General features: G+C 37.9%; 2 protein-coding genes across 2 annotated transcripts in view; both read right to left on the reverse strand.

Moving 5' to 3' along the window:
• LOC140334164 (serine incorporator 5-like) overlaps positions 1-86 on the reverse strand; it is a 17,233-nt gene extending 17,147 nt beyond the window's left edge. Inside the window, exon 1 of the mRNA XM_072416321.1 lies at positions 50-86. The gene's annotated coding sequence lies outside the window, so the exon portion shown is untranslated. The remainder of the gene's footprint in view (positions 1-49) is intronic.
• The window catches only part of LOC140334165 (serine incorporator 5-like), a gene marked incomplete at its 5' end in the record, with an annotated part of 24,816 nt that extends 17,147 nt beyond the window's left edge, over positions 1-7,669 (reverse strand). The window contains 5 exon segments of the mRNA XM_072416322.1: positions 50-261; positions 1,439-1,532; positions 3,649-3,731; positions 4,073-4,251; positions 7,502-7,669. Coding sequence (XP_072272423.1) covers positions 228-261; positions 1,439-1,532; positions 3,649-3,731; positions 4,073-4,251; positions 7,502-7,669 — 558 coding nt within the window.
• Between the last annotated feature and the right edge of the window lie 6,027 nt (positions 7,670-13,696).

Here is a 13,696-nt window from a genome sequence, read left to right on the forward strand (position 1 = left end):
CCAGAAAAAAGCACAATCTAAAGGATATATATATCTAGGTAATACTTACGTTTCAGGACGCAGGGTAATATGGACACAATAGTCAAAAATAAGCAAAGGCCGCCATTGACGCCCAGCAGGACTTTGTTGAGCAGGCAATGCTCAGGATGGGTGTAGAACCATGACAGTAGACCGAGGGCTCCCACAGCAATGGTGTACAGTAACAGGATGGCCAGCGCCAATGCCCCTTACCACATTTTATTATGTGCCGTACCAGAATGCCTGACGGAGGACAATATATTATAGCAAAATCAGAACTATGGAAATACACTTGTGTAATAAGTACAGTATAATATGAGGGATCCCTATTATATCCAATATAACAAGCAAAGTTTGATCATAGATTTAAATTAGAAACACTATATCTATTGGTGTAATTCTTATGTCATTTGTCATAGTTTTCTCTAAAAAAAAAAAAAATAAAAAACACTAAATACATTTTCTTGCGTACATTGGTTGCTTAAGGACTGTAGTGTTCCAACTTACAACTGGAGATTCACTATGGCCAAAACATGACAGATTAGTATTATAGAATATTCGCATGAAGGGACTGCTATATTTTTATTGATGGTTGTTTTATACAGCACTGCAATAAAAAAGTGATGAAACAAGATATATATAGTTAACGTCAAAATGAGAACTATTTTGGAGTAAAGGAGGTTTTCTCTAAAGTCCATCTGAAGTTTTTTTTACAAAGTGTTTTGAAGGTATATTTCAACAATCCCTACTTTTCCATTGTGTCTGATTGGTTCACTTTCCCACGGCAAGATAAGTTAAGATAAAACCAAATGCTAGATGACTGATTGATAATGACATCGGGGGACCACTGTAGACATACTGGATTTGCGACCTGATGGATTTTCCTGGTGGATTTAATTTGGACCAAGCAAAGACAACTACTGTACTTTCCTATAGCGGAAATCAAAGATGCAGAAGATGATAAGAAATGTAGTGTTTTACAGAACAGGAATAAAGGGGAAATGATGTGGAAACCCCTTTCCCAGTACCAGCTGGATGGGTTTCCCTAAACTTTGGAGAGATTTAATTTCACTTTCCATTGTGTTTCTCGAAAATCTCACATATGAGGCACATGTTTTAACAAGTCCCAACTGTAATTACCTACGGTATATTTATAGTATATTATTATCTAACTATAGATATTTGCTAAAATGAATAAAAATAACTATTATACATAATAATAATACATATAAGGGGCAAGGCAGTAACTAAAAAAAGCCAAGCAACATTTATCTTCTAATGCTGTCACCTGAGCAAAATTTGGATTAACCAATATGAACTAAAACACTCTACAATCCTTTACTATAAAATCCTATAGTTTACATTCTATTGCCTATGCACTAGTGTGAAAAATGATTGTGTATCTGATGCAATAACATACCAATTGTTATTCCATTTATGAGCAAATTTCACCAGTAACTGGAGCTGGAATACCAGGAAGAAAAAAGCGAAGAATGCACCAATATGGCGCCACACTGCAAATAAGAGAAGGACACATTATTAAAAACAATCAACTGAGAACTACTTATGCAATTACTTACCATAGTTTATGATATATACATTTGAATTTATAATTTTTTTTAACTTATAACAATGCCAACTTTAAATAATAAAAATTGGTTAATGCTAATGTGGCTAAAAAAAAGGAAAGAAGATGGCGGCACTTGTGATGGAATAGGGACAGGCAAGTATCCCCAGGGTATCTCCCAGGGGGAGTGGGAGAACCACTCTCACCATAGTTTATAACCTCAAGTCTGAAAATGCCCTAAAGAATTCATTGTGTTTTAATGTCTTAAATGTTGCAACAAAAACAGTCTTGTCAAGGCGGAAGTCATTTATTTGTGTTAATTGAAACACTTCATATATGTGTTGTATATTTACCCCAGGAGTCTGTAATAGAATATTTATTGTGGATCTAAACTCCAGTCCCCAAGGTTTTGCTATGATGTACAATTAACCGCAAAATATTTGCACTTTACTGTTCACTTACCAGCTAATGAAACCCCTCTAGTAAAACGACAGCCACAATGTCCTCATTGCTACTGCAGACATCTACACGCTGTCCTTCTCCAGGTTTGTAGGTCTGGGCAATATTCATAACCCCTGAACATTTGGAGTTATGCCATATATTCATTGATATTTATTAAATATTGTTCGGTCCCCAGAATGGCACAATGGAGAGGCTCTTTCTGAATAGCATACACTGACTTTGTTCCCTAACAAAGTTATGAATTAACTGAAATGAGCTGGGAATTGGTGGAAAATAAATGGCTATGAAATAAGTTTATAAGGATAGTTTTAAAAATTCACTAAGATCATTGGAAATCTCTGAATAAAAAAAAACAGTACAGGTCTACTTGCATTTTCTAATAGAAATGTTTTGAAGATTTAGAAAACCAGACATGTATGCAGGAGCAGGGACAGACATGGGTAGGTGCAAAGTGTGTCATTGCACGAGGGCCCGGGTCCTCCTCCTCATAAGGTAACACCTTATGGCAAGGGTGTCAAACTCTGGCCCTTGGGCCAAATCTGGCCTGCAACATCCTTTTTTTTGGGCCCCTAAAGGAATTCTAAATATGAATTGCAGCTGGCCCTCTGCTACATTGAAATAGTACCGCTACTACAATTCATGGCATCACTCGCGTCTATAGACCAGCAGACTCTCTGCCTATGCGTGGTGCCGCATTGGACTGTTAAAGATGCAAGTAATGCCTGGAATTTTAGTAGCGGCACTATTTCAATGAAGAGGAAGTTCCAGCGACAGGCCACTCATAAGATTTTGCCCCAAACTGGCTGCATCTGGCATTTGCAGCACCCCCCTCAGCTTAACAAGGGAGGTGACAGGAGGCTTTTGGGGGTACAGGGGCTTCTTGGCAACCCATGGCCTTGTGTCATATGGCGGTGTCTCAGGCTGTGCGTAGCCTGCTGTTATCCAAGTGTATGACGCTGTGGGCGCTGCACAATTTCCACGTTACATCCCGGACACAATGCCCCAGCTCTGTACCCAAGCTGCTCAACTGCTCTCAATGTCCGGCAGCATATATCTGTGTGAGCAACTATTCTTCAAGATGAAGATGAACAAAAGATCAGACAGAAGTTGTCTTACTGATGAACACCTTCACTCAATCCTGAGGATTTCCTTAGTTCAGAGCCTGACCCCAAGCACCTCATGTTGTCTGAGAGCTAATCTCACATCCACATCTAAAATATAGTAAATGAGGAACAGAAAAGAAGAAACCGCTTCACGACAATAATGCACATCCAAAAATAGAAAGCTAAGGGGCCACACCAACTGACAAAAGCTGAGGTTCACGGCCCTGACATTTGCAAAATCTTTAATTGAGGCAGTTTTACATACAATGCGCACTCCTTCCATTGTGACTGATCACAGATAGATCAGGTGTTTCCTTATTGTGTAAACTACACAAATACAGTAAAGCATTTTAGATTGTACAAACACAAATAAGAGTATTCTGCAATTATGCAGGAATTAATTATTATATATGTCCTCCCGCTATTGTTTTCATCAATCTGGTGGCAGATTCTAAATAAACCGCACAACAAACATAAATAAATAAAAGTCAAAATTACCTAGGATGAATGTATCCTGATCAGGGAGGAAAAAGGCTCCGGCACACATTGCTACAAGGATCAGGAGCTTGACAAACCAGAAACTGCAAATGTAACATATTAATGCATGAATATATATACATAGTTGCAAAACTAAAGGTGTAAAATGTCATACAGCACTAGTCCAGACCTCGGTAATGCAACAAAACTAGAATGTTAGCAAATTTTGTTAGCAAATGTTTTCAATCCTTGACCAGATCCATCCCAGGATTCACTGATAAAAGTGTATCTTCTCCTTGCTGAGTTTTAATCAATCAGTCCCAATAAAACAATGCAAAGACTCCAGTGACCACCGACACAAACATTATAGAAATACGGTCAGCTACTAATCTTTTTACCGATAATTTTCTGCAATCCAACACACAACATGATATGCTGGTCTTACCCATTGTGGAGAGCAGCTCGGCAGCCTCTGCTGTTTTTGATGTTAATAGTTATGGCAAAAAGTATAAAGAAAAAGCAAGCCATCCCGAAACACACTCTGTACACAGCCGAGTATCCGACCAGATTGTCACACTTCTCTCCGGCCTTTAGGTGTTCACAAATATCTCCATAAAATGGAATCTAGGGTGAAAAACTCAGAAAACATTGGTGTCACAGACAACATACAAATAGGCATTTTCAACCAAGACCATGTTGAGTAGAGCCTAGCAGATCGGATATCATTTGTTGGTCTTGAAGAACCTCATGGGAGGGTCACCGACTCCATCATCATGTTGGCTATTCCCCAAATATTTTCAACAGTCCCAACACACAGGTAGTCCCCGGTTTACATACAAGATAGGGACTGTAGGTTTGTTCCTAAGTTGAATTTGTATGCAAGTCGGAACAGGTACATTATTTTAATAAATACAATTAGGACAGATGTTTGTCTCAACTTATTATTATGCAGTGTGGAGACAATTACTCACTGTGAGCTAATTACAAACAAAGTAAAAAAAGAAATGTATGGAGCCTAGACATTCATTAACTTCTGGAGCAAGCTGTGCTTTGATATGCAAAAATAAACAACTGCAAAGTCTGTCTTGGTCATTAAATAGTTAAAAGATGCTACAGATCAGCTCAGCTCTTAAGATCACCCACAACTCGCGCTGTTTTTAGCAAAGGATTTCTTCTGTAAGTCATGCGCCCCCTCCCTCCATCAAGCCTCTGTCCTGCACAGAACAAGCACAGAAGCCTGTTCGTATCTAGGAGTCTTCCGTATGTCCGATGTCCTTAACTCAGGGACTACCTAAACTTCTCCAAAATTAATTTTCTGAACAGTAGCAATGCCCCTGTTGAACACTGAGCACTGCTTCACGCAGTAATAATCATTCAGCATAATTCATAATTAAAGGTTGGTCACACAAATCATCAAAATATTGAACAATGCTGTTCCACTGTAAAATCACGTACTTCCACCTAGATCAGATGCAAAAAGGGGATTCATTTTTGAACAAAAATAGAACAAAGAATTTGGAGCCTCCTAAATCTGATGGCCTTCAAATCATAATTTACAGAAGCAACAAGGCTGACCATCATTGCTGAAGTACGTCTATTGTAGGTCATTGAGCATGAAAGAACTGATGCAAACAAAATACAAGCAACAGCAAAAGTTCACTAATAGGACCCTACACGTCTCCTGTACAGGTTCCCTTTAAAGATATGCTTGGGTATGGCCAGCAAGGCAAAAAAACATGAATAGCTATAGAAGTATGCCTGTCTGAAAGTAACATTAGTGCAGGATTTGTTCTGGACGTTTGCATCCATTAATTGTGGTTGGTGATATAGATGGATCAGTTTCAAAATATACAAATAACATGCCAAAGTCCATAAACATATTTAATAAAAACTGCCACATTCTACATACATTCCTATTTTATACTAGTAAAATATTTTAGGTATAAGTTTACTAAACCTAGATTATTAATAAATGTGGTTTTAATAAGAGTAGTCTTTAGGTTTATTTGAGGATATTGAGCCACTGTTCTCTTCCAAGCCATTGCAGTTCATTGCTTTGGCCTCAGTTTTTCCATCTGCTGGTATTAGAGACATGTAGTGTCTTACTGTGGCTGACACAAGTATGTCAAATAATAATTCACTAAGATTCCAGGACAGGGAGGAAAGCGTGAATGGAAGCAAAGAGAGACTGATCTCTATGTGGGGGCAACAGAAAACCAATCTGTCCAATAACAGATGCTATAGTGGGAAACCAGAGAAAATTTGAGATTTTTACATTATTGCACAAACTGCACAGGTATGATTTGTAAAACAAGCATAGTGTACAGTACTTCTGTTTCCTTAAACCACATTTACAATAAGAAAATTGTAATCAACTATACAATAATTCCATAAAACATTTAAAGCAAAATCACACCCACACCTTTGCATTTTTGCTTGGTTATTTTATCACTGAAATTAATAGAAACATATGAAATGCATTTCAGAGCATGTTCTTGTGACATTCGGAGTGCATTGCAACATATGTTGACATGAATTTCCATTACTTTAAATGGAAACACATAAGGAGGAAGGAAGAGCAGGTGTTATCTGGCCATGGGTTGACCTAATTTTACACTGTTAGTAAAAGTAATTTAGAATAACCCCTGCTGCCATGTTTTGTAACCTGGTACTTTATTCCAAACAATTCCATTCTAAACATTTTGCAGGTGGCTGGAGAAAGTATGTACACTGCACCTCTTAGGCAGTCAGTGCATATTAAAATAAATACAACATACAATTGCTACAAAAAAAGGATATGATTTTTTTTGACAAAAACAATACACAAAGTCATACCACCACCAGTTTTGCTGTTATCGCAAAGATTTCCTATCGGATACCAGTGTGTCTCAGGTTTCTTACAGGGGCACAGCAATGGGCTTGATTTCACCTCCACTGCAAAGCTGTGATACTCAAAACGAACATCTGTTCTGCTCCATTTAACCAAGGTGCTAGTTTGCAAAGATACCCTGCGAGAGAACCTTCATCCCTATCCATGCTTGTAGTTCAGATAATAGTGGAATCAGCAAACATTGCAAAGTTGCTATTCGGTTATTCAGTCAGTACAAAAACAATGGCATTACCTTCACTACCTACTACCGACTTTCCACTTATAACCTCATCACATGCACTGCTTTTCTAGAGCTGCCCCGACTCTCTGAAATGGTCTTCTTCATCCTTTTCGGCTTGCACCTACTTTCTGCTGATTTAAAAGAGCACTCAAAACCCATCTTTTCAAACTTGCCTACCCATCTTCTTCTGTATTTTGAAACCCTCACTACTTCCCACCATTCCATATCTCCCCTCCTATTGTGTGTTACTTCCTCCACCTCTTAGATTGTAAGCTCTTCGGGGCAGGGTTCTCTCCTCCTCCTGTGTCACTGTCTGTATCTGTCTCTCATTTGCAACCCCTATTTAATGTACAGAGCTGCATTAAAATAATACTAACAACCCCCCCTTGACTTTATTACTGTCTTGGTAATAAACATGAAAAGTGAATGCAGTCATTGGAACTCCATATTTGTGTACTTGCTTTAAGTTCACAGTACTGGGGCTAAAAGATCTGCATGGGGGCCAGGCAAATCGGATTTTGAAAAAAAAAGGATCGAGATGGTAAATGTGGTTAGGGGAAGGTATTAATCTACAATGGGCAAAATGGGCTACCAGGTGACCTTGTCCCCTTACCGAGAATGGACTAAATGTCAGGTTTAATAAGCGGGCAGACAAGCAGATGTCTTAGTCGGAGGGAAGATACAGGATGGGCACTCCATGTTAGGGTGTGCAGCCGAAATCTGGAGTCTTAAGTGTAAGATGCAGAAACAAGAGGATTACTCACGTGTTCTTCCAATAATTTAGCCACGGTTGGAGACATCATCACAGCACAGACCACAGTAACAAGGAAGAAGAAAAAGCCATACATGATGCGAGTGCTTGTAGATTGTTTGATCCAGGGGCAGCAAGTACAGCATAGTGCACAGGCCGCGGAGCCGCAGCAACAGGCAACCTGCAAAACAAATACAGCAATCAGTACAGGACCTGGCTATGTGTGCATGCCAATATGTCTGATCAATACCAACAGTCAGCTAAAATTGTTTATCATTTACCAAAAATAATTCAAAGATTAGGTTGGAAATGGTTTCTTTTGTAGTCTGTGTCCCTGTTCTGGAGATCCAATGTCTACTTTGTGGGCACTACTGTCAATGGAAGAGAAAGCCATGGCATATTTTAAATTTGATGGTTGACACAGTATACAAATGGGAGCAAACTGGAGAAAAGTCAAGGGTTGGAATTCCGAATCTTAGTATATGTTCACTTTACACTCTGGAGACAAACCATTGCGAGGATGTTTCCCTGGGGGGTAGAAAAGACAAATAAAAAACCCAACAGAGACTCTTACTCCCCCCACCCCCACTCTATCCAAAACTAATGGATAGAGTTAAACTTTAAAGTCCTCAAGCAGGTTCAGTTGCAGGATCCCCTTTACCCTGTACATAGGCGATTTAAGCATCTAAGCCCCCAAGATTCATAATAACATATAATACATTGCTATTTGCAAATCTTTTAATATGGTGGCTGAATTGGTTTTCTGTTTTTATTGAATTTTCCTCAACTAGTGATTCTGGCTCATCATAAAGCTCAACCCCAGCCTATTTCTATATAGCAGAAAGTTTAAAATTTAGACAAATTTTAAATCTCATTTGGAGGAACCCCATTTTGGTTATCCTTAATGCAGTTCATGGAAACATGGCATCCATGGAGCATGGCTTGGGGACCAAAGAGAAAATCTAACTACAAAATCATTATTTGTATCTGTGCTAAATAACACCACTAACACAGCCGACCCAGGAATGTGGTATAGGTATGTGAATATAAATTGGAAATGATTTAGAATAAACTGCTTAATTGTTAACTGATCACTAATGACAAGTTACAGCTCACAGAACAATAAGCATGGCTGTTTGTACCCATAAAATAACTCTAATTTAAGAAACAGACATGCTATAGTAATTATTTTCAAATGATAAATACATTGGACATCTATGGGGGGATTTTAAATAATTAACCATTTTCATTCCCACAGTTTACAAGCAAAGATAAATATCATAATTGTTTTCAGCATGCTATCTGATGACCTTTAAACTAGTGATTCATTTCTATTTTATATCACTGTGTAACTTTTAACACACTATATATTTCATCTTTCAAAAGGGCTGGGTCACAACGTGTCTGCAGATTCTCAGTCCAGAATAGAATATACATGTTTTCCTTCCCTGTATAAACAGCAAAGTCTATTCTGATCCCATTCCAGAGACGACAGGAACCGCTCATGCCTGGGCAAACAGCATAGCTGTAGACTCCTAGGAGATCCCTTTAATTAAACATCCAAAATAAATCCGTGGCTGTATTTCTAAAACCCTGGGAGGGAGGAATTCAGATATCTGCAAATTTACTGTAGAGTTTATAATGCAAACTGGTTGGGTAATCCTAACAAACCAGTTTTTAGGCCTAAACATTTTTTAGGTTTAAGTTTATAATGAATTATTAAAAAAAGCCCACAGGAATTTTCTTTTTCTAAGTTGTATTGTGAAATAAAATATGACTTGTTGACTTGAATGGCACCTATAAAAGTAAACACCATAACAAATGAAAGTCCAACTTTACAACTGCTGCAGAAAGGAATATAAAATAACACTAGGAGACTTTCTTTAAAGCATAACTTTTTATAAGCATCCCCCATACAATTTTGTCTTGTTTTGCTAATCAAAATGTGAATTATCGATGCAGATCTATGATAAAGCCCAAATGTTCTCCTCACTGCCATGTCCTGTCACTAAGTGATAAGCTGTGAATGTGGTGGGCAAGCCATAGATATTTATAATATTTAACTGTATTTATAAAGCGCCAACATATTACGCAGCGCTGTACATTAAACAGGGGTTGGCAGATGACAGAGAGATATAAACAATGACACAGGAAGAGAGGACCCTGCCCAAAGCAGCTTACAATCTAAGACAATACATCTACATCATATACCATGGCTGGCCATCATTCTCCGAAGAACCCTACTGACTGCCACCACAAATAAGTCACCAGACATAAATCAATGAGTCCCAGACCTGATATGGTATTGCAAACTGCAAACTTTAGCATAAATAATAGAATGCTACTTTTAGGTGGCTGCTAACTAAATTGGCGTTACAATAAAATATATTTATATATAATTACATATATCCCCTTACAGTTCATTGAACTGTATCCTTTCCCAGTCCTTTTTAGGTTGGGGTTGGCAGCCATAGACAAGTGAGGCATTTGTCGTCGTCAAAAGTCTAAAACTGTTTAAAGATATTGGATATGGTAAGTTTAGATTCCCTACTAAACTTTTATTGTTACGGTCTTGCCACTGATTTATAGAACTTTTTTTTATTCAATTGTAAGGAGTAATTTGTTATTGTGGCAAGTTATAGCTAATGTTAAACATTGTTCAAACAAAAAAACTAATAAATAATAGCTAAACAGCCTGGATCCATTTGAAAAAACTGAAAATTATTGTTCATCGGACATGGCCGTACAAGTGAAATTTCCATTACTTTGGTGAGAATTCCTCAAACTTCCTACATTGGCTTCCATTTCACCTTAGAATCAAATTCAAGCTCCTGTGCTTTGCCTTCAAATCCCTACACCGTTATTGTCCTACTTACTTTTCTGACCTGGTAAAATAAATTCATTCTCTCCGCTCCTCCAATGACCTACTAATGACTTCCTCACTCATAACCTCATCACACACACAGATACAAGACTTCTCTAGATCTGCCCCAACTCTCTGGAATGGTCTACCCCATCCTATCCGGCTTGCTCCTACTTTCTGCTCATTTAAAAGAGCACTCAAAACCCATTTTTTTTCAAACTTGCCTACCTGTCTTCTTCTGTATTTTGAAACCATCACTACTTCCCACCACTACATATCTCCCCTCCTATTGTGTGTAAATTCCCACCTACTAGATTGTAAGCTCTTCGGGGCAGGGTCCTCTCCTCCTGTATTACTGTTTGTATCTGTCTGTCACTTGCAACCTTTATTTACTGTACAGCTCTGTGTAATATGCTGGTGCTATATAAATACTGTTTTTTATTATTATTATTATTATTATTATTAATAATAATAATAATAATAATAATTATAATAATAGGTGGTCAATGAAAAGTGGTGGTGCGAAAAGTATTTATTAAATATTTGATATAATTATTATATTATTTCCAGTGAGTTTGGAAGCAAAAGCAATTAACAGTTGAGGATCCAGGCAGTGTGGATTGTGGTTGGGCCTGTGATAGAATGCTGTGGTCAACCACAAGTCTGGAATGGCACTAAATTCACTATGCTGCTAGAATAATAAGCAGCCATTTACATATGGGGTATTCTAAGTCAATCACCCATATGCATGATCATGACAATATATATATCTAAATATAACTAAAATAATTGCTGTTTTGGAGATGCTCAGACTCAGTCATCATGCCATCAAAAGCCAGCCTTTGTCAAAGTTGCTTAGATCCTTACGGTTGACCATTTTCACTTGCTACCTATTATATCCCACCCTTTCATAGTTGCCATCTCCTCACCTGTCTGTGGTTTTAAGGTTTGGGTCAGTGTTTCTCAACCAAGGTTCCTCTATAGGTTGCTAAAGGGTTCATTGAGCAATTAGAGATTTAGAATATTGAGGTCAGTTACAATTGACAAATATCTTTTTGGCTATTGGTAAGGGTGACATTCTTCCCAAAGGCCAGCAATGTAAAGACATTCCACCCATTGATCACCACAATAATGTACTGTGAGCTGAGGATATAGTTAAAGGAAGGGTTTCCTAACCCCCGAAAGTTTTGCATGGGTTCGCCCATATTACAGTTGTCAAGTGAGGCTGGTTTGGGTTGTCTCTATGTTGCACTCTATTCTTATATATTCAAGCATCCTTCATATATATAAATCAATCCTCCACTCTAAACCATGGTACTGATATGCAATCATCTGATGGGTGACTTTAGATAATAATAGCAACTGAGAAAAAGTATGTTTAAGAATAATTAAAAGTTTTCAATAAAAAAGTTTTAGAACAATTCTGCTAGTACGCATCACTTTCTCATTAGACTTATGCCAACAATGGGGCACTGTGCAATCATGAAATATCCATTAGTTGCTTAGTTGTTGTATACAGCCTAATAAATAATGAAAATGACTTCCCACAAGTTACAGAAATTACTTTCCGTTCATTAGTTTACAAATTAAGGAACAAAAGATACACCCTGTTAGATGGTTCCGTTTTCCAGTCATTTGAAGCAGCGATGTTTCAGTAGGTTGCTTTTCTATACATAAGGTCCATGTTACTGTGATGTGTTGTGAGGAGGGGGCAATGGGGAAACAGAATATCTAGGTCACGGAGAGGTCTGCTGTCACCACAAGCTACGGGTATTCAGTTGTGCTGCACCAGGTCACCAAGGAAACAAGATGTACCGGGTCCATCAATTGGTTGATCCAAGGTCCATTGTGCGTATTAATGGCTTATTTCACCAACAGCTCTATCTACTAAGCATTTTCATATATTAACGGATAGTTCTCAGTATACATCGGTTACGTGTCTCAGAGTCATCATTCATTCATCCTTCATTCATTCATTCATTCATTCATCCTTCATCCATTGATCTTTCCATTGTCAACAAGAAGTTGCAGTTTTGAGTACAGTGAGACGCTTAGATTGTAAGCTCTTCGGGGCAGGGTCCTCTTCTCCTCTTGTATCGCTATCTGTATCTGTCCGTCATCTGCAACCCCTAATTATGTACAGCACTGCGTAATATGTTGGTTCTACATAAATACTGTAATATAATAATAATAATAATAATAATAATAATAATATGAATCACTGAAAGAATTATGAAATAGACATGGGGTTGGTTAACAAATTCAGGTCTACAGCAGAAACATGATCCCTACACTGAAGTGCTATAAAACAAATTTTTACATTTTACCAACTCTGCTATTCACAGAAAAGCGACCCTGCTGTCCAGTATTTTAGACCATCAAATATGTTAAGTCTAGGTCTGTTCCACCTGCTATACCCCAACCAACCATTACTGGACACTAAATACAATTTTTTTTTTTAAATACAAATCCGGTCCAGGCCTGATAGCTGTCACTTCAAGCACTTCAAGGGGTGACAAATGTCTAAGAGAAGCTCTCTAAGGTTACATACACACGTCAAGACTTTTGTACATGCAGTGCCGTTCTGCCCTATGAGGAGGGGAAGCAGAAGAATGAGCAAGCAACACCCCGCTGTGCTCTCTCCTCTTTACTTGTGTTGTAGCTGTTCATCATTCATGGGTCCGCCGGGACGGATCTATGAATGACATAGGACGAGCACTTTACATACATCATTTTTTCGTCCGATACTAGCTCTGAAGTAATAATTGGATGACAATCATTGGACGTGTGTTTGTAGCCTTAGAGACATTCCCTTTTACTCAAGGTAAAGATAAGAACTGCTAATAGGATCTTGGTTTTAAACATTGCCTACTGTACTAAAAAAACTAAAGATTCCTTTGAAATGAACTTGATAACCTAACATTCACCCACCCAGCCTAACCCTAAAAAACAAACTTATTGGGTAAAGTCTGTACCTTTACCATCTGCACAAAAATGAAAGTCCAAAATAAAAACACAATACAACCCCAGCTAATGAAAAAACACAATCCACACCGCATGCACATTTCTTTATAACCTTACTGTGTAAAATAGAAAACACATATTGTACATTGTATGATGATCACCCAGCAATCTCAGTGTTCTGATATTTAGCTTGCAATGCTCTAACAATATATAAACTACTTTATAAAGAAATTAGGGGAAACAATGACAAATGCAGTACAGTGTTTGATATATGACAGTCTCTGCCACTAGATCACACATCATATCACACACATAATTTGCATTTTGCATTCATTTCTTGCTGCCAACAAAGACAGTACGCTTTGTTAGGAAGCACATTCT

Source organism: Pyxicephalus adspersus, chromosome 6, assembly GCF_032062135.1.
Source record: "Pyxicephalus adspersus chromosome 6, UCB_Pads_2.0, whole genome shotgun sequence".
NCBI lineage: Eukaryota > Metazoa > Chordata > Amphibia > Anura > Pyxicephalidae > Pyxicephalus > Pyxicephalus adspersus.